This window comes from Macrosteles quadrilineatus, unplaced genomic scaffold, assembly GCF_028750875.1.
Source record: "Macrosteles quadrilineatus isolate MER2022 unplaced genomic scaffold, UCM_ALF_1.0 Scaffold_8__2_contigs__length_117827958, whole genome shotgun sequence".
NCBI lineage: Eukaryota > Metazoa > Arthropoda > Insecta > Hemiptera > Cicadellidae > Macrosteles > Macrosteles quadrilineatus.
The window spans coordinates 71,925,246-71,945,691 of record NW_026542601.1 but is presented as its reverse complement, the minus strand read 5'-3'; the positions used below and the strand labels follow the sequence as shown (position 1 = coordinate 71,945,691).

The 20,446-nt window shown below is 36.4% G+C and overlaps 1 protein-coding gene across 1 annotated transcript in view; it reads left to right on the top strand.

Moving 5' to 3' along the window:
- The window catches only part of LOC129000845 (multiple epidermal growth factor-like domains protein 10), a 29,229-nt gene extending 19,253 nt beyond the window's left edge, over window positions 1-9,976 (top strand). The window contains exons 4-7 of the mRNA XM_054427891.1: window positions 1,962-3,490; window positions 5,434-5,516; window positions 7,386-7,526; window positions 9,793-9,976. Coding sequence (XP_054283866.1) covers window positions 1,962-3,490; window positions 5,434-5,516; window positions 7,386-7,526; window positions 9,793-9,881 — 1,842 coding nt within the window. The 3' untranslated portion in view covers window positions 9,882-9,976. The remainder of the gene's footprint in view (window positions 1-1,961; window positions 3,491-5,433; window positions 5,517-7,385; window positions 7,527-9,792) is intronic.
- Window positions 9,977-20,446: the final 10,470 nt, after the last annotated feature.

Here is a 20,446-nt window from a genome sequence, read left to right as displayed (position 1 = left end):
AAGTTGCAGGTGGTGGGGACGTCTTCACGCCTTTCGCTGTTGGCGATCTCTGGACCCAGAGCTTCGCCCAAAAGGGTCTCGCTCTACTTCCGCCCTCTTTTCTTGCTCATCCGAGCTGCTTTTCAAAGATGTGTTCAGAGTATTTGTTTTAAAAGCCATCTTGTGTTTACCAGCGCATCGCGCGGCAAGGGGCGGCCCGGAATAGTCAGGAACGGGTATACCCTCGGGGACAGCGCCCCTACCCCAGTTCCCCGAGGCCCAACCTCCGTTTTCCCAGCAACGGATACCTGACGTGCCGGGGGTCACCCGTCACAATGTAGAGCCCGACCTCTACATCCATGCCGCACTCCCTGACCAAGGACCGAAGTGGCTGGTTTCTCACGACTCACTGAGAATACCCATCGGCAGTGCAGAGCACACATCAACCCCTGCAACACAACAGGGGCACTCCCAAGGACTCCCAGTGAGAGCGTCGGTCACCCTTTTAGTCGCCTCTTACGACAAGCCCGGGAAGGCTGCGGTTCTATTCTAACCCCGAGACCGCAGGGAAAAAAAATATGACGGTTAAAATAATCTATATCAGCTGTTTTTGTTAACTTCAGCTACAAAATGGTATTGACGATATCATGGGCACTTTCAAGGGCTGTAGGACGGAAACTCGATTTTCCCAGCCTTGTGACCAACTCCAATCGATTTCTCGTGGCCAAATACCTCATATTATAGACAAGAATGAAAAATCCTCGGACAGGAAAAAAGGTTTGCTTGTACATGCGCTTGTTTTAGATTATAGGATAGTGATAACAAAATTACGTGCCAAGGGAGATATTTCATTTAAAATTTTTGTATAAAAATCAGACTATTCAAACAAAATATAGGGTACTAGCTGTAACTCGCGGGCTTTGCCCCGTTTAACTTCTTAATTTTCAAGATGATCTCGTTCGCATGGCTCAATCACGTCCTGGTTGAAGTTTGTTCGCTACGCTCACTCACCTTTAGGTCGGAGCTCGTTCGCTGCGCTCACTTGCCTTCAGGTTAGCTCGTTCGCTACGCTCACTTGCCTTCAGGTTAGCTCGTTCGCTACGCTAACTCGCCTCCAGATTGAAGTTCGTTCGCTACGCTCACTCACCTTTTGGTTGCAAATTATCTGTTGTCATAAATGTAAAAGAAATAATAGTGCTGCACCCTGTTGGTAATCCTTGTAACTTTAATGCTATTGAACATCATAGAACAGAACCAACTTGTTTAATTGAAACTGCTGTTAAGATTCATTAATTCCATTTCTCATAAGGTTAACATGGGAAACTCCAGAGCCACTGGGGCGGAGCCGATTGGACGGATCACGAAATTGATGGTGTATAAACCTATTCCATGAAATTCTACACGTATGTACCAAGTTTCGTGGCAATCGGTTCAGTGGTGTCTGAGTTTATCAGTGCCAAATATACCAACATCCTCTTTTATACTTATAGATAAATTAAATGAAATGAAATGAAATATTCCTTTATTGTCACAATACATTTCAAGTTTTCAGCAATGCTGATGAAAGAGGTGACATTGTCCATTATTAAAACTAGATTTACAAAGCATTCTTATTAAATACACAATATATATATATTTCAATTTTATTTCTCTATTTTACTGTTCAATCATTATAGAATCACGCTGTACCATTTGGCTTTATTTGATGTATTTTATATTAATGGTGTACACATTTAGTTTTTAGATTTATTAAATCAAGGTATCTTACTGTCATTGGTGTTCACTTTATTCCACGATCCTAGAGGTCCTCCACTTAGCGAGTAATTTACTTTTGAGCTAAAGTTTCCCTTTGAATTGTAACACTTTTGTTTGTTTAGTTTCTCGTTACAAGTTTTCTTTAACCTCTACAGATGAGGAAACAAGGCAAAACTTTACAATGCCACCATTTTTTTTTTTATATTAAACTGTAAATTTTGTTGCAGAGTTACACCGAGCTTGAAACAAAACACTTTTGCTGTCCTGGTTATTCTATTGAACAAGAATCACCACTCAGATGTGCTCCAGTTTGTGAATTTACCTGCTTAAACGGAAAATGCACTAGACCAAATTATTGTGAATGTGATTCTGGTTATAAGAAAAACAACAATACGGAAAATATTTGTGAACCAGTTTGCAGTGAAGAGTGCAGCAATGGTTATTGCAGCAGCCCAGAACATTGTAAATGTGATTTGGGCTATGACCACATCCCAAGTGTATCAATGTCAAAGTTTGTTTGTTCTCCGGTTTGCTCAAATTCATGCATTAACGCAAACTGTGTTGCTCCTGATGTCTGCCTTTGCTTGCCAGGGTTTGCTAAGACTCTTGTAGACCCCTCCAAGTGTCACCCAGTATGTAACCCATCTTGTAAAAATGGAGTGTGCTCAGCCGTTGATGAATGTATTTGTTTTGAAGGGTACTCTCAGAGTGTACCATGGTATGATTGCAATCCTGTTTGCACAGAATGTGTCAATGGAATATGTACCGCTCCTGAACAGTGTTCTTGCCTCAACGGATTTCGAAAGGTCGCCAACGTCTGCGAGCCAATATGTTCCAACGGCTGTTCAAACGGAGATTGTGTATTGCCAGACACATGCTCTTGTCTTCCAGGTTATAAAAATTCCTCTGACCCATTTTCATGTATCCCCATTTGTTTCCCAGAGTGTGTCAATGGCAACTGCATCAATCCTGACCAATGTGAGTGTTTTCCTGGTTTTGAAGAAAACGATAAAAACGTTTGTCAACCGTATTGCAACAGTTGTGAAAACGGGTTGTGTTCGGAACCTGAAGTTTGCTCATGTTTTTGGGGGTTTGAAAATGAGAATATATCTAGTTGTTCCCGTCAAAACATTAAACAAATTGATTGCACCTTTTCAAGTATAATTTCAAATTACAAATTTGACAAAAGCTGCTTTACACTAACTACAAGATTTTCAATGAAGATTGCAAACTGCGAGATTCTGCAATACTTGAAGGTGTTGTATGAAAACGAGACTGTACTAGAACTGTTTTGTAAAGAGGTTTCAAATATAGAACTAGTGAATAATATTCTTTACCTTTCACTGGAATGTATGCTAGGGCTACAGAACATTGAGGAGACTTACACTGAAGAAATCTCGACATCATATGAATCCTCAAGTACGTCATCCACTCTCACCAACTATTCTGACACTGAGTCAACAATTGATTATAGCAGCTGGTCATCTGAGCATACATGGCCTACATCTGAGAGATCTACAGAATTTTCTGATTTGGATTATACAAGTGAAAATATAGAAAGTGAACCCGAATTTCACATAAAATATGACACAATAATGTCTAATGCAACTAAATTTACTGATTTACTGCTTGATGTAAATATAACTTTGAAATTCCTCCCTCTAATTGCTAAATCAAGGATTATGGAACACCAATTTGACAATATCGCAGTTTCAGAGAAGGATTGGTGTCTTTGCCACAGAAATGAGGGCAATTGGTAAGTGATTTATAAAGTGCTGTTACATAGTAATAATAGGATATAGTGTCTATAGACTGGTTTGTTTTGTTGTCCAAGATAAATTATTTTCTGAGCTGTAACTTAACCTTGGTGAAAAATTTCAATAGTGAAACATGACTGATACTATAGGTGAACTTTATTAATTTCAACTTTCATCAATCCTAGGTTTCCATAAGTTAAAATAACGACATTCATATATTCCTCTTATTGAAAAATACAATTAGTAGAAGGCTTAGTTATTTGACCTAATGGACATAGAATGCAAGAGATTAGTATCTAATCAGATTAGTAAAACAGTACAAAACACCTGCCTCAGTGATCAAAAAGCTGTTTGAATCAAACATACTGGTACCTGGTACCGGTACAGTACTCTTCTAAGTGCTGTATGGGGACGTTGTTTGTCCTACCACCTGCACACATATGTAACTGCTACAAATTTCAGATTCATGCCCACTTTCAATGCTGAATTTGGATGTTTATTTTTCTTATTTGACAACAGCAGAAACTACCAGATCAATATTGAGCTGAGCTGATATACTGCACAACGATTGGATATAAACACAACCACAATCCGATATTTGGTGCACGGTATTGCCATAACATATACAACCATAGACTAATCACCACAAGTAGACTTCTCATCCTATTGTAAATTTAGAAGCTATTTTTTCGTGTCCAGGTTATGTCTGGTGACACTGATCGCTAGTGTCGATAAAAGTTTGTTTCTATTATTTTAGGGTTAATTTCAGGATTTGTGCTTTACTAGCTGTTTAGTTATATAACTAGGGGACGAATTGTTGTTTATGATTGGAGAGTTTCATTTCGTTAAATGATCTTTTAAATTACTGAATAACAAGAAACAAATTGAAAAATAAAACATGACCTCTACAGTGCACCGGACGGAACTATCAATAAAATTGGCTTCAGCTGATCCATAAGGATGAGCAATCTACAAAGGGAGTATGTTTTTATCTATGATACAACTTACATAAAAATGTGTGCTTTATTCACTGTAGCAATTCTTTAATCGATTCAAAAACACCCAAAATATCTCCTGATGATATTTTCAATACCTTTTTTATTGAATCAGTTGAAAACATAAATAGAGAATTGATAATAACGCATACAGTTCAAGAGATTTACTTAATCTTAATATAAGTCTTCTATCACTGCTGTGCCTTTTCCTGGGATTTTATAAAATAAAATTCTTAGAATAGCAAAGAATGTTCCTTGGTTCGTTAGAAACAACCACATACACGAAGAGCTTTAAACAGAGTCTGTCTCGACCTTCATTGAAAAATCCTCCTTCAAATTTCTAAAATCTCTAGACAATGTTCCTGCCACTGGCATTCAATCTTGGCGAAACCACTGAAAATAGAAGAATGCGCTGAAGGCTTCCCCAAGACTTCTTGTTGGACGAAGCCTAAAGAAAATTGATCATGTGACCTGCATCTACATTTACTATGTTACTGGGTGTCTCAAGTTTGGTGAAGGGCAGCAAGTGCTGCTGTGAGCCCCTAGTTCACTGAAAATTAGTAAGACTTTTGAAGGCGATTTGTGCTTATTTCATTAATCTGACATTTAAAAAATATTATTAGAAACAACTTTGTGTTTTTCTCATTTTAAATTTCTTAAAATTTAAATTTTTTAGATTTCTAAATTGTAAATCTATTTCCAACCAACAATACAGAAATTATACAAACTTTTAGGTTCTAACTCTATGGTAGCAGCAGTATCAGGCAGTATTCAAGACTTATGAAATACTTGGGCTAGTAATAAGTAATATTACTGTTCATGCTGTTTTGTAAGGTAAAATCTGTTGAGTGATTTCTAATAATTGTGTATTACAGTATCTAACTTTAACCTAAAATTAATCAACAATTTGGTTGAAATTTTGGCAATTTTATAATGTTTTATTTCAGGAGCATCTGTGTCTCTTCGCCAGTGCAACTATACATGTGCCCATGTCCACCAACCTTTTCAGGGTTATCAGTAGAAAGTGAAGGTAGGTATTGTTAAGTACAAACATAGACAAACCAACACAAGTATACTTCTCATCTCATTGTAAATCTTGAAGCTCGTTTTTATGTGTAAAGTTCATGTCCTGTGACACATATCGCTAGTGTCAACAAAATTTTGTTTCTATTATTTTAGGGTTCATTTTATAATTTTTGCTTTACTGTTCGGCTGTACTGTGTGCCGTTTAAATAGGTGACGAGTTATGTTTATGATTTGTTTGTATTTATGTTATGTTTTATTTGGTTAAACAAGGTTTTAAATAACTGAAGTAACAAGAAACAAATCTTAACAAAACACAACCTCTACAAAGAGCACCGGACAGAACTAACTATAAAATTGGCTTCAGCTGATCCTTAAGGATGAGAAATCTACTTAGGGAGTATGTTTTATCAATAGACAAACCATACTCCCTAAATTACATATAGTCATAGACAAAAAGAATTAAAAACATAATTATATAATTACATAATTATATAATTGAACTAGCTGTACCCGCGGGCTTTGCCCCGTTTAACTTCATATATGAGCTCGTTCGCATGGCTCAATCACGTCCTGGTTGAAGTTCGTTCGCTACGCTCACTCACCTTTAGGTTGGAGCTCGTTCGCTGCGCTCACACATCCTGGTTGAAGTTCGTTCGCTACGCTCACTCACCTTTACGGTTGGAGCTCGTTCGCTGCGCTCACTTGCCTTCAGGTAAGCTCGTTCGCTACGCTAACTCGCCTCCGGGTTGAAGTTCGTTAGCTACGCTCACTCACTCAACTTTGGTTTAAAATTAGCTGTTGTCAAATATAAAAAAAAAATAATAGTGCTGCACTCTGTTGGTAATCCTTGTAACTTTAATGCTATTGAACATCATAGAACAGAACCAACTTGTTTAATTGAAACAGCTGTTAAGATTCATTAATTCCATTTATGAGTACTCATTAGGTTAACACGGGAAACTCCAGAGCCACTGGGGCGGAGCCCGAGAGTCCGATCAGAATAAAAACGACTTAGTTTTCCTATTTAATGCCTAAAGAATCAGTGTACCAAATTTCAGCCTCCTAGGTAAGTGGGAAGTGGGAGAATTAGTGATGAGTGAGTGAGTGAGTGAGTCAGTGAGGGCTTTGCCTTTTATATATATAGATTAAATATAGACTGTCAGCCGTGCTGACGTTACCATAGTTACCATGCATAGATTCTGGCGCACACTAATAATTAGATGATGACTAGTCTGGACACATCACATCAGTTATTCAAACACAATGCTTTATTTACACAATTAAGGCTTATTACAAGGTAAGGAGTGCATTAGTGCATAGCCACTAATACTGTAATACTGACATAGTTAAGTTAACATACAAAATACGTATTGTTTGTATTTGTAGATATAAAAAAAAGAAAAATATTGATATTGTTTGTAGTTTATATTATAGCATAGAAAAAAAAAATTAAATATAGACCGTCAGCCGTGCTGCGGTTAACATGGTTACCATAGATTCTGGCGCACACCACTAAGAGCACCGTGTAGTTTCCGTAGCGCGCACGCCGTAACTACATGCACTCACAGCAGTGTGGTCGCTACGTAACAAAATGACCCTTTTCAATAACAACATTTCAAAGTCCTATAACATTAACAAAAAAAAAAAATTGCAGGTGCATGGGACTTTCACCAAGTGATTCAGAATTTAATAAGGAATTCAAATATGTATATAACTCAAAATCGAAAATTCCCGACAAGAGGTCCCTATTCGCTTTCCACATCACATTTATGCTTTCTGTCCGTTTCTAGAGTATGTTTTAAAGCATGTGAAAGAAAACATTATTGTACCTCAATTATGATACAATTACATATGCCTAAATTATTTTTTACAGGATCAACATTGATTGGTGTATTGAAAAACCTGATATTGTTGGTGATATTTTTAATGGCAGCCCTAGCAGTGGTCTATATCCTTCAAAAAAATAAAGACCAATCTGGATCTTACTCAACCTATGGACCAGCAAGAAAAACAGGTATATGAAATGTCTCATTGTTGCACACTGAAATTCATTTATTAAGAGTGTGTTTTACTTCTGAGTTGAAATAGTACAATTTAACTTAGGGGAGGCTCTAGAGGGTAGGCCTGGACATACCAGAAATGTTGATAGATATCTCAAATTATATATAAATAAAGAACTTTAATTATATGTGTAAATAAAGGGAAAGCATTAAAACTTCTTATTTTGCATTTAAATTTTGAAATCCCCCCTTTTTGCTGGGAAACTCCTCAAAACTCTCGTTCCCCAATCAAACTCACATGCATATATGCATATCAGAACGGTCCCATATACTTCACCCATTGCCGGTTAAACGACACCCGGCACCCGACAGCCAGGAGATGTGAAACATCCCATGCTACATTAGACCCACAATGCATGTATGAAAAACTCCTGTTTTGGCTGCACTATGACAAAATCTTATATATAAAAAAAAAATTGTTTTTCTTTTCTGAGTATGTTTGGTTTTTCCACCCGTCCAATTTTCATTATTGAGGTCTAGAATTGAAAGTATTCAAGCACAGATTTCACATCAAGTATCAGCATATATTTATCTACAGTCCCACTCGGCTTATACGTAAAAAAACTTGCTACACCTGTATTTCTTACGGGAGTTAAATTTGGTCTTTTTTCTGAGTTTGTTTGGCTCTTCTACTCGACTGATTTTCATGATTGAGGTCTCAAATTGAAGGTATGCAGGCACAGATTTCACATCTAGCATCGATCGGCATATATATTTTGTCTACAGTCCCACTTGGCTTACATAAACAAAATTTGCCACACCTGTATTTCTTATGGGAGTTAAATTAGGCTTTTCTTTTCCGAGTTCGTTTGGCTCTTCTACCCGACCGATTTTTATGATTGTGGTCTCAAATTGAAGGTATTCACTCACAGATTTTACATCAAGCATCAGCATATATTTATCTACCGCATTACTCGACCAAAAAAAAAAAAATAAATATGATTAATTTTTTAATTCTTACTTCAGTTTAAGATGTATTTCCCCAGTTATAATTAATTATAGGTTTTAATTTGAGCTATTGATCGTTTGAATCAGTTAAATAAAATATACTGTATTACTCAATCAAAAATCTTAAATTTGATTATTTCTCTGATATGATATTTATTTTAACGCTGCGGGGCTCCATGGGTCCTCTAGTAATATATAATTTCATCTCTAGGGCGTAAAATGACACTTTTCGACCCGATTTCATGTTTTATGAACAAGGAAGGGAAAATGAGGAAGGTTTGAAAGGACACTTATTGCCCGTGTGATGAAATATTTTTTATGTTAATGCTCATATTGCACCATTATTTAAGCAAACTTAATTAGAAAATGACAAAACTTTTCATATAAAGATAAAACTCTCATTACAACTTCTAACCAATTTAGGCTAGCTGATACAAACAGATGTTATATTACATTACAAGTTATTCAATCATTTTGACTATTTATTCAATTATTTTAGTATACATATTTAACTAAAAATGGTTTTTGCTACACAACTATGACCTGTTTTCGACATGTTGATCACCTGCGAAAATTCATCATTACATTGTTTATTACGACAAAATGTTTACTATGCAAAAGTAAATGTCTACTATCTTTTTGAATTTTGCCGACGAACAAACAAAGATTTGTTATTGTTATGTCATCTGTTTCAATTTTCAACAACAAAATCTGTACAACCAAAGTAAGTATTATTAAATTTAAATTGAAAGCAAAACCTAAACAAATGATATGAGTTTTGTAATGTTCAATCTAACTGTAATAAAGAATTATCCAATGTCTGTTTTAATCGAGAAAGTAATTATAGTAATACCAGAAACAAAAGAACCCTGGGCCGTTTCGAGCCGCGCAGGTTTGAATGCTACGCCACACCTACCTGCGCGAACCACGTAATCTTTTCGTTTCTGCGCAGGTTGTTTTGTTCTTGGGATATCTATAGTCTTTGTGGTGTAGGGAAAAGTAACGTTCAAAACACAAGTGAAAGTGGGTCTATACATATTCTCGACCATTTTAAAGTGCTCGATAAATCTCATACTTCAAACATGGTCTCAAATATGTAATGACTCACTTTCTACTCTTGTTATGAAATATACTATTTCGTCATATGCATGCGTTTGCGTTGCGGGTCTAAAGTAGCATTTTACAGTCTTGGTAGTAAAAATAAGCATACAACAACGCTTCAAATATACTAAATTATTTTTGTTTATTTGATGTCAACAAATGTCTTTTTAGATGAAAGTTCCAGCACACCACTGCCAATAGACTTGGTAGTCTTAGATGGAATCCCAGAGGACAACACTCAACAGTTGTGTGAAGAATAATTATCAAAAGTTGGAGAAGAAGGATTCGGGTTTTTTCTACTTCACATTTGTCACATGATTGCCTACTGATTAAAGATTGAATTTCATAAAAAAAAATTCTGTACCACAATTCACATAGTTTAAATTTTGTGATATTAGTTGTTCTTGCCTGCGCTTTTGTTTTTAACCCAAATATAAGTGCAGTGGTGGTCCAAGGATTTCATTTCAGGGGGGATGATCACCGGGGGGTCATCCCTGAAAAATGTGGAATCTAAAGCCTAAAAACGTATGGGTAGACTTCCGTATCTCTTGGCCCAAACAACTGAATGAAAATTGATTAATTGATTGTTTCATTTGATATATAGTTTAGTTAGTTATGTTAGGTTAACCTTACCTAACTAACCAAACCATATCTATCAATATTTTCATTCGGTTGTTTGTGCCAACAGATACGGTCTATCCAAAAGTATTTTTATACGTATTTGAGCTCTAAAATATGCTCAAGCTAATCCTAACTCTACTATGAGCAATGTTTGCTTGTATGTATGCTTGTTTGCTTGCTTGCACAAAGATCTCAAGACAAAAACGGCTTCAACAATTTTCTTCAAATGTTGTAAATAGTTTTTTTCTGGCCTAAAAACGAGTTAAGTGCAGTTAGAACTGCCAACAAAAATCTAATTACGTAGAAAAATGAAACTCAAAGTCACATTTTTATTGAGTAAAGATTATACTGAAAATTACTTGATACATTGTAGTAAAGACTAGCAGTGCGGAGTGTGGGAAGCGATCTGTGGCAGTTGGCTTAATGTATCTAGAATACTAAAATGCTATGGGAAGGAAGAGGAACAGATATGCAACGTAGGAAGTGGTGAAGGAAGTAGTAAAGGCGAGCAGTGTGGAGTGGGAGCCGTTTGTGGCAGTTAAATAAAAGTATCTGCAATACTAAAATGCTAAGAGAAGGGAAGGAAACTGGTCCACCACGTAGGAAATGGTGACAGAAGTACAGTAGTATAAAGGCTGGCAGTGCGGAGTATGGGAACTGTTTATGACGATTAGATTAAGGTATCCTGCAATCCTAAAATGCTATGAGAAGGGAGGGTGACAGGTCCTTGACGTAGGAAGTGGTGAAAGAAGAAATAAAGGCGAGCAGTCTGGAGTGTGCGAACTGTTTATGACGATTATATTAATATATCTGCAATCCTAAAATTTTATTGGAAGGGAGGGAAACAGGCCCGCGACGTAGGAAGTGGTGAAGGAAGTAGTAAAGGCGAGTAGTCCAGAGTGTGGGAACTGTTTATGGCTATTAGATTAAGATATCTGCTGTCCTTAAAGCAGTTTTAAGCTGCACCGTAAAGTAAGTGAGTCGGTGGCTCAGTCGGTAGCGTCGCGGACTTCAGGCCCAAGGCAGCGATGTTGTGGGTTCGGATCCTGGGCACTGCCGAAAACATTTTATCAGTACAGATCACCTTTATACTGTACCGGCTCACTCCTTGCTTTGCTGTATACGATCCACGCTTGGGCAGTTAGTGTGGACGGGTAAATGCAAGGTTAAAAGAGCCCAACATAACCTCTTAAAAAAAAAATAATAATAAAATCCTAAAATGCTATGGGAAGGGAGGAAAACAGGTCCGCAACGAAGTGGTGAAGGAAGTAGTCAAGACGAGCTGTCCGGAGTTTGGGAATAGTTTATGACGATTAGATTAAGGTATCTTTAATCCTAAAATGCTATGGGAAGAGAGGGAAACAGGTCCGTGACGTAGGAAGTGGTGAGGGAAGTAGTAAATGCGAGCAGTCCGGAGTGTGGGAACTGTTTATGACGATTAGATTAAGGTATCTGCAATCCTAAAATGCTATGGGAAGGGAGGAAAACAGGTCTGAAACGTAGGAAGTGGTGAAGGAAGTAGTCAAGGCGAGTTGTCCGGAGTGTGGGAATTGTTTATGAGGATTAGATTGTGGTATCTTTAATCTTAAAATGCTTTGGGAAAGGAGGAAACAGATCGGCAATGTAGGAAGAGGTGAAGGAGGTAGTAAAGGTGAGCAGTGTGGAGTGTGAGAACTGTAAACCGTTTGTAGCAGTTAGATTAATGTATCTGCAACACTGAAATGCTATGTGAAGGGATGGAAACATGTAGGTACTTTATTACTTTTCATTGAAATGGCGACCATATTCAAAGTATAGGTATTTTAAGCCAAGTATGAATGGAGATGAGTGTCCACAACATAGGAAATGGTGAAAGAAGTAGTAAAAGGCTAGCAGTGCAGAGTGTGGGGAATGTTTATGGCAATTCTAGATTAATGTATCTAAAATACTAAAATGCTATGGGTAGTGATGAAAACAGGTTCACAACGTAGGAAGTGGCGTAGGAAGTAGTAAAGTTTAGCATTGTAGAGTGTGGGAACCGTCTGTGGCAGTTAGATTAAAGTATCTTCAACCCTAAATTGCTATGAATATTATCTATTTATATGCTTGTTTCAGGTGTTGGCTATATTTGTTTCTGTTTTGTTAGATTTATAAATTTTATAAGATATTGTTATTTATTTGTTATAGTCTATTGTGCTGTTTCTCATTGTTTCTTAGTAATACTATTTATTTATTGTTATTTTCATGAGATTTGGATTTAAATATCAGTGGTTTTTGGTAATATAATTATGCATGTAACTAACTCTCAATGGAACACGTTAGGACACTCATAGAACTGTGTTGATTGCTGATTGAACTCAACTTTATATATTAATTAACTAAAAAATTTTGTCATAATATGTTGGTGCAGACAAGCCTTGTATGGTTTTTGCACCTATTGTATAATATGCATGTATTATTCATTATAGTTCAACAAATAAATTGATTGATTGATTGATTGATTGATTGATGAGAAGGGAAGGAAACAGGCCATGACGTAGGAAATGGTGAAGGAAGTAGTAGGCTAGCAGTGCAGAGTGTATAGGAACTCTTTGTCTGTATGGCAATTACATTAATGTATCTTCAATCCTAAAATGCTATGGGAAGGGAGGGAAATAGGTCCAGACCGTCCAGACGTATAGGGAGTGGTGAAGGAAGTAGTAAAGGCGAGCAGTGTGTGGAGTGTGGGAATGTATAATGTATCTGCAATATTAAGACTGCTTTCAGAGTAAACTAATGATTTTCCCTGAACAAAGCTCGGTCCTCAGGTACACTAGTATTTATGTTAGCTAATAAAATATAAAATATGTCGGGGGTTGATATATCCCCCATCCACCCCCCCTTGGACCGCCAATGTATAAGTGTAAAGGTGGTGGTGACCCCTGTCTGCACCGAGGCCTTATCCAGACGGGTCTGTCTGCGGGCGGTGGGGTCACTTTCCATTTGAAACAACGATATAATAAGCGATCTGATAAGAAAGCAGTCTGAAGGGTAACATAACGTTACAGCGCAGATGGGTGTACCACCACCTTGAAGGATTAGTGTACAAAGAAGATAGTATGATTTATGTAGGTAGCTGTTTCTGACTAATAAGACTGTTTCATTAGCCATCAGGACCATTTATTAAAAGCCCAATGATCAAGAAATGCTGGGTGCAGTTTGATACCATCATAAATAAGCTACAGTAAATAATATTCTCAGGATTGAACCATAGATAAAACATACTCCCTTAGTAGATTTCTCATTCTAATGGAACAGCTGAAGACAATTTTATTGTTAGTTCTGTACGGTTTATGTAGAGGTCGTGTTTTGTAATACAGTATTTAAAACCTCGTTTAACCAAATAATACGACCTAATCATAAACAATATATTGTCCCCTAGTTATTTAACCAAACAGTAAAGCACAAATCAAGAAATTAACCCTAAAATAATAGAAGCAAAATTTCGTCGACACTAGCGCCCAGTATGGCGTACATGAACTAGACATGAAAAACGAGCTTCAAAATTTACAATGGGATGAGAAGTCTACTTGTGTTGGTTAGTCTATGATTGAACTGACCTTTTGAATACTAGGTGAGCACTATAACCACTCAGCTACCCAGCTATAGTACAATTAAACCCCTTTATTCAGGTTAAATAGAGACTAAAGTCTGCGTTGCTGTATAAACAATTAAATTGAATAAAGAAATTAAAAGTTTATACATAATTAATCGTTGAACTTTATGGTAGAAACAATGACTATGGAAACTGACTTCCCAATAATGAGAACTCATTATTATTTTGATAATAATAATGAGTGGTTGCTGATGAACCAATTAATTGACTTTACTAAGTATATCTCTCAGTAATACCATTGACTATTGGATACAGAAGAAGACATCCCATCTATATGGATCAGCTGTCGCCAATTTTTTACTAAAAAAGAATGTAGTTATTGATGATGGGTAGCCTCTGGACCATACAGCAACAATAATAATGGTTTAGTTTACCTCTGTCAATATATGGTCCTTGCGTAGTTTGTCACTACTGCAGTTTCGTGCTCTTGGAGCACATCATCAGGTGAAGGTCACAAAAAGTTAAAACATTTTCCTTACGTGAAGGTCGTCAATTAACACACCGAAAAAACACATAACACACGAACGGTACGAAAAAACATTTAACTTGGCCAATACATTAAAGACGTTACACACGGGGTCCGGCGCCGGTAGAAGGCAAGTCATGACTGACGTGTGTTGTAGTCGGTAGCCCCCCGTCCTCACTTCTCTTATCAGAACCTTTTCTTTGGTCTTGTTCCAGGATGTGCAGGATTTTTGTGACAGTTACTCCTCCGAAACTACTGAACCGATTGACATGTTTTTGGTGTCATTGGAAAGAGCGTAACGTGAAGTTGTGCAGGAAACTTTCTTTTAGCGAATTTCCCTTATAGGGAATAAGCTATTACCGTAGTACTCATGGTAAGACCTGGACGCGGGACCGATTTTTTTTTTTCATTTTGAGGTCCCTAGAGGCCAAAAACACCATCCGTTCAAATTCATATATATATATATATATTTATATATTTATATATATATATATTTATATTTATATATATATATATGTGTCCGTTAGCACGATAACTCGAGCAAAAATGATCCGATTTTTATGAAATTTGGTACAAACGTGTAATCCTATGTTTATTCGAACGAGTTCGCGATCCAGCATGATCGGACCATGGGAACGGGGGTTTACGGGGGGTTTTATGGGGTAAAAATAGGTTTTTACCATTTTTGACCCAAAAAACATAAAATTTAGCAATTTCTTTCCAAACCATTTTGCAGAGCTTAAAAAAACAAATAATTTAGTATATTGAAGCGTTATTATGCGCCTAATGGTTACGGAGAAAATTCCAAAAAATTGTAAATTTAAAATTCCTATGTTATTCTTATGGAGAATAAGTAAATTGTTGTAGTTTGCTTGTTTATGAACATATTTTGATCAAATTTGGAAAATGTTTTTATTTCTTACTAACTATTAACGTTATACAAAAAAAAACAGTTTTACCCTCCCTGATGCAGCAAACCTAAGTACTAGTTAAACTAATTCTACTTAAATAGAGAATAAATGTTATATTTTTAAGTAGACATTTCAGTGTAAATCTAATCAGTCAAATGGAAATTCGCTTAGTCTGCAGGTTTGCTGCGGCGGGGGTATTTGGGGAAATAATTAGAGAGTGAGGCCTGGGGGCCCTTTGAAGTTTCGTATTTCTCCATAAGATTAACATGGGAAACAAATATTGTTATGAAACTACAGCTGTTGTCAGAAATGCTGTTCTGCTATTTAATTTAATTTGTTTACAAGGAGAATTGTTTCTTGGTACCATGAATGGTCAATGAATTTTACTTTTATATATATTTTAAATGCTATACACTATATAAAATGATAGTACTGTAATTAAGAGATCTTAATTTAAATAATCAATAAGCAGGATTGAGCTTTTGCCTATATGTTTCCTGGTAAGTGTATTGTAACTGTTTCTCATAGTATATTATAGTATCTTAAAGTAAAACCGAATTATTCTTTTCTGCATTTTCACCCCGTAGCGAAGCACGGGCAGAGCAACTAGTTATAAATAATGTTTGACTGGAATGAGAGTTGTTCGTTTAAAATATGGTTTGGATGTACTTTAGCTGCTCGGTAAATCTCAAATTCTTCGATGGTGTCCATGTATTTACTTTTATGACAAGTATCCCAGACAGCACACTTTATCCCAGGGACATCCCATAGTAGTCCCATATGTCCTGAGAATGTCTCGGGATATGTGCGCTATCCTCAGGATATCCCGCAAAATCCCGGGACGAGTACGAAATTCACAGGATATCCTACAATATACCGTAATGTCCCGGGATTTGTAAGTTAACCTCAGGATATCCTGTAAAGTCCCGGGATATGTACGAATGCCATAGGATATCCCAGAATGTCCCATGACATCCCGGGACATGTACAAAATCCACTGGATATCCTGTAATGTCCCGTAATGTCCCGGTAACAAACTGAAGAAAAAAAATACTACCACTGATGAAATGTACAGTATATCTAAATTTAAATGTTCAACAAGGCCAATATATAATAATAATTAGTTTTTTTCACTAGTGCTTTCAGAAACTTGGTTTCCATCTTCAGGCTGTGTTTACACTAGTACAAAAAGTAAATATTTACTTAATAAATTAATTTTAAACAAAGTTAAAACAGATGATTTAAAGGATATTGGAAAAATAAAAAATAATACGGTATTAGAAAAATTAATCTTTTGAATTTTGGATATGTTACAGTGTTGTTCTTGATGTAATTATTTTCAGTAATTCCGAATTTATAATTGGGCCGTCTTCATTATTTAACAAATAATTTTGGTCTGTTTTTTTTTCTAAAAATAAGATTCCCACCCATTAAGATGTTGAGGTTTTATAATTTATTTTAAAAGTTTAAGGTTTCCCAGATTGAAAATATGTCTTGTTAATACTATGGCTAGCAAGGGTTGACTTTACTTTACTGACATATTACTACCACTGAGTTCAGGAAAACTAGAGTTCTATCATAGTTGTGTGAAATGTGAATTTAATTCTAACTTTAAATTAATAAAACAACAAAAAACTAATTTTAATCATATAACAATCAATTATTACAGTGCTAATCTAATGGTGATTAAATAATCTATATTCAAATACCAGTATCCTCTCCAACTACCAGAAAAACAATTCAACTAGCCTACTTGAGGTCTAAACAGATTAACAGAATCATATATAGCCTATACTGTAGTATCAAAAATATTTTAAGTATTGCGACCATTGCAACTGTCGGCTACTCTTTAACCACTTGAAAACACCCAAGATCAACAAGCGCAGATAGCTCAGGAGGTAAGGTAAGAGGCTCACAAGGCGAAGGTACCAGGTTCGAAACCCGTCTGGGCCTAAAACTTTTTTCTCGTTTTTTTCTTCAAAAATTGTGTTTATTAACTATTTAATCAATTTACTAGACTTATAATTAAGCTTTTCATACTAAATCTATATTATTTTGTGTTTTTTATGTTCAGGCCCAGACCACACTTTATCCCAGGGACATCCCATAGTAGTCCCATTTGTCCTGAGAATGTCCTGAGGACTACCCTGGGATGACCTCGGATGTCCCACGGATATGCGTGTGAGCTTATCCGTAGGACATCCCCGGGCGGGGACATTAGGCATTCCTGTGGATATCCTGTGATATCCCAAGTTGACCATAGGACCACTATGGGATATCTTGCATATCCTGTCGCAATATCCGTGGGATGTCCTGAGGAGAAAGTGTGCTGTCTGGGATGCACTACTTCTAAATTTGTTTGTATATCGGTATAACTATGGTTTGAATCAATGATATGGTTGGCAAAAGCTGATTTGGAGTTCTTTCTTAGTAAATGTTCCTTAAATCTAGTTGCAAAAGAGCGTGATGTTTGCCCAATATAAAAACTGGGGCAATTGGGGCGTATGATGTGCTCCACGAGCACGAAACTGCAGTAGTGACAAACTATGCAAGGACCATATTGACAGAGGTAAACTAAACCATTATTAATGTAGTTGAAGTTGTGTGAGCCAGTCACAGATTGCGCTAGTGTCTAAAAATTGTATTTTGTACCTTATTTTACGTTACTGACGAGTGAAAATTTAAAAACGTACGTTTTCATGTCCCTGGCCTTTTACTTCGTAGATACTGGATTTGTAGTTTATTATTATGTGTTTTAATATTTTTTGGGACGGGGGCAACATGTTACACACATTTATTTGGTTTTAAATAGGTTCTAGGTATTTTTTTCGTATTTTCAAAGTCTTGAAATTCACGACCATGACGTGTCCCTAGGGTACATTTTCCAACTTTCACGCTGTTTTTAGACTAATTATTCATGCCGAAATATATAAAGCCATATTTTTATGTCATCAATGGTTATTAAACTTACAAAAAAGGAGCATATTATAATTTTATTGTCATTGCAAACTGACTACCATGACAAAATAAGTCTGTCCCTCGATTTGGCATCACGACCATTTGGGAAAAATTTTCAACTTTGGAGCACGACAGTGGCAAGCCTGGCGTCGATGGAGTCAGTTGGTTTTAGAGACTAGTTCGGGGTGTACGTCAGGATTGTAGTGCCGGTCATTTCGAGTTGAAAGGAGGAATTACAAGATTAATAAAGGAAAGATTGTGTTTTTTTGTAATTTTGGTGTGTCCATGACCGTACATAGTCATTCGATGAAGTAGACATGGTGTTAATTTTTGTTTATAAGATATTTCAATTGCTAGATTAACCTAGAAGTTCACTTTGTATCCTCGAACATGAGGTGCAGGACTACCGCCAGAACAGAGCCAAATAACACGTAATTTCACGACCAAAGTTTCACGACCATCGCGGGTTTTTTCACGACCAATCCAGCCTTGTGGGTTATAGTGTGTTTGGTCGTGACAATAACTTTAATATAGTTGTAATTTGAACAGTTTAGTTCAATTGAAACACTTATTTTTATTATAACTAACAGTATAATTGAAGGATTGTTTAGAAAGATTTAGATTATTTCAGAAAATTCACAACCGTACCGCTTGTCCCTGACCATCACGTTTATGATTTCTATCATAAAAATTTCAAAAATTAAAATATCGTCATATTTCAATGTTTTATACACAAAAGAAGCACACCTCTATACAAACATAACGATTTTTCGGGTCTCAGGTAAGTTTTTTCGGAGTTACACAAAAGATGCTCTTTTTTTAAAAAAATACCAAAGATATTGCGTTACCATGGACATTTTATGAAACTTCAAATGTTAATGAAATAAAAATAATAATAAAAGTTTTGAAAAAATGGGAAAACAATTTGCAAAGTGCTTTTCCTGAAAACGTACGTTTTTAAATTTTCACTCTGACATAGTTGCTGGGTCACACAACAGTTGCTGTATTAGAGGTGGCTGTGCTATAGCTCATAATAAGTCATTCCATCAGATTGACTTGGTAAAAACCATAATGTTATTGGCAGAAATCTGTAATTTAGATCAGCGCAATCTGTAGGTGGCTCACATCAACTAAGACAAATTTTATTAAAAACCTTGGCTTCAACTTTAACATGGGGATGGAATGTCTAGAAAAAGAAGACATCCCATCTATATGGATCAGCTGTCGCAAATTTTTTACTAAAAAAGAATGTAGTTGTGTGAGCCAGTCACAGATTCCGCTAGTGTCTAAAACTCTATTTTGTACCTTATTTTTCGTTACTGACATAGTTGCTGGGTCACAACAGTTGTTATATAGCTCATAATATGTCATTCTATCAGTTTGACTTGGTAAAAACCATCATGTAATCGGCAGAAATCAGTAATTTAGATCAGCGCAATCTGTAGGTGGCTCACATCAACTGAAACAAATTTTATTAAAAACCTGGCTACAACAACTATGTAATACCATTGACTTCAATTGGCAACACATCAATTATAAAGCCTCCCACACACTACCAGACCAGACCTCCAGACCAGACCGTCTGGCTGCAACCAGACCGTCTTGGATGGCTCTACACACTCCCAGACCAGACGGTCCTAATTCGTAATTGAGAGACCGTGGTGAGAACTCCAACAAATGGATGAAGATTGTCACGATGGTCGGCCGTCTGACAGACAGCGCTACACACTCACAGACCAGACAAAAATAGTGGTGGGGGAACCTCAGACCGTCTGTGGTCTGAGGGTTCAACCATCAGACACGCAGACAGTCTGGTCCGAGAAAATCGGTCTGCAGACAGCCCCACACACGATAAGACAAGTGCCAGACGCCAGACAAGACGGTCTGGTCTGGTAGTGTGTGGGGGGCTTAATTCGGGAACAGTTGTTTTACCAATTATGTTCGAAGAAGAAAGAATAAACAAATGCCTTAATAATTGATTATTTGACTTGGCTTTCAGCTGTTTTGTGGCTACATGCATTTTCCTAAATCCTAACCTACACAAAAAATGATGTAGTTTTGATAAAAGAAAAAAAGGAGAGGGAATCTTAATCTTACTGTAAAACTGTAAAACAAACAATAATATTAGGCTAATATAATAATTCCTTCATTCTCTTATTTTGTTGTTATTTTATTGTTATTTTAATTTTAATTCTGATTTATGTCTGTTCTGTTCTTGTTCGAAATATTGTAATC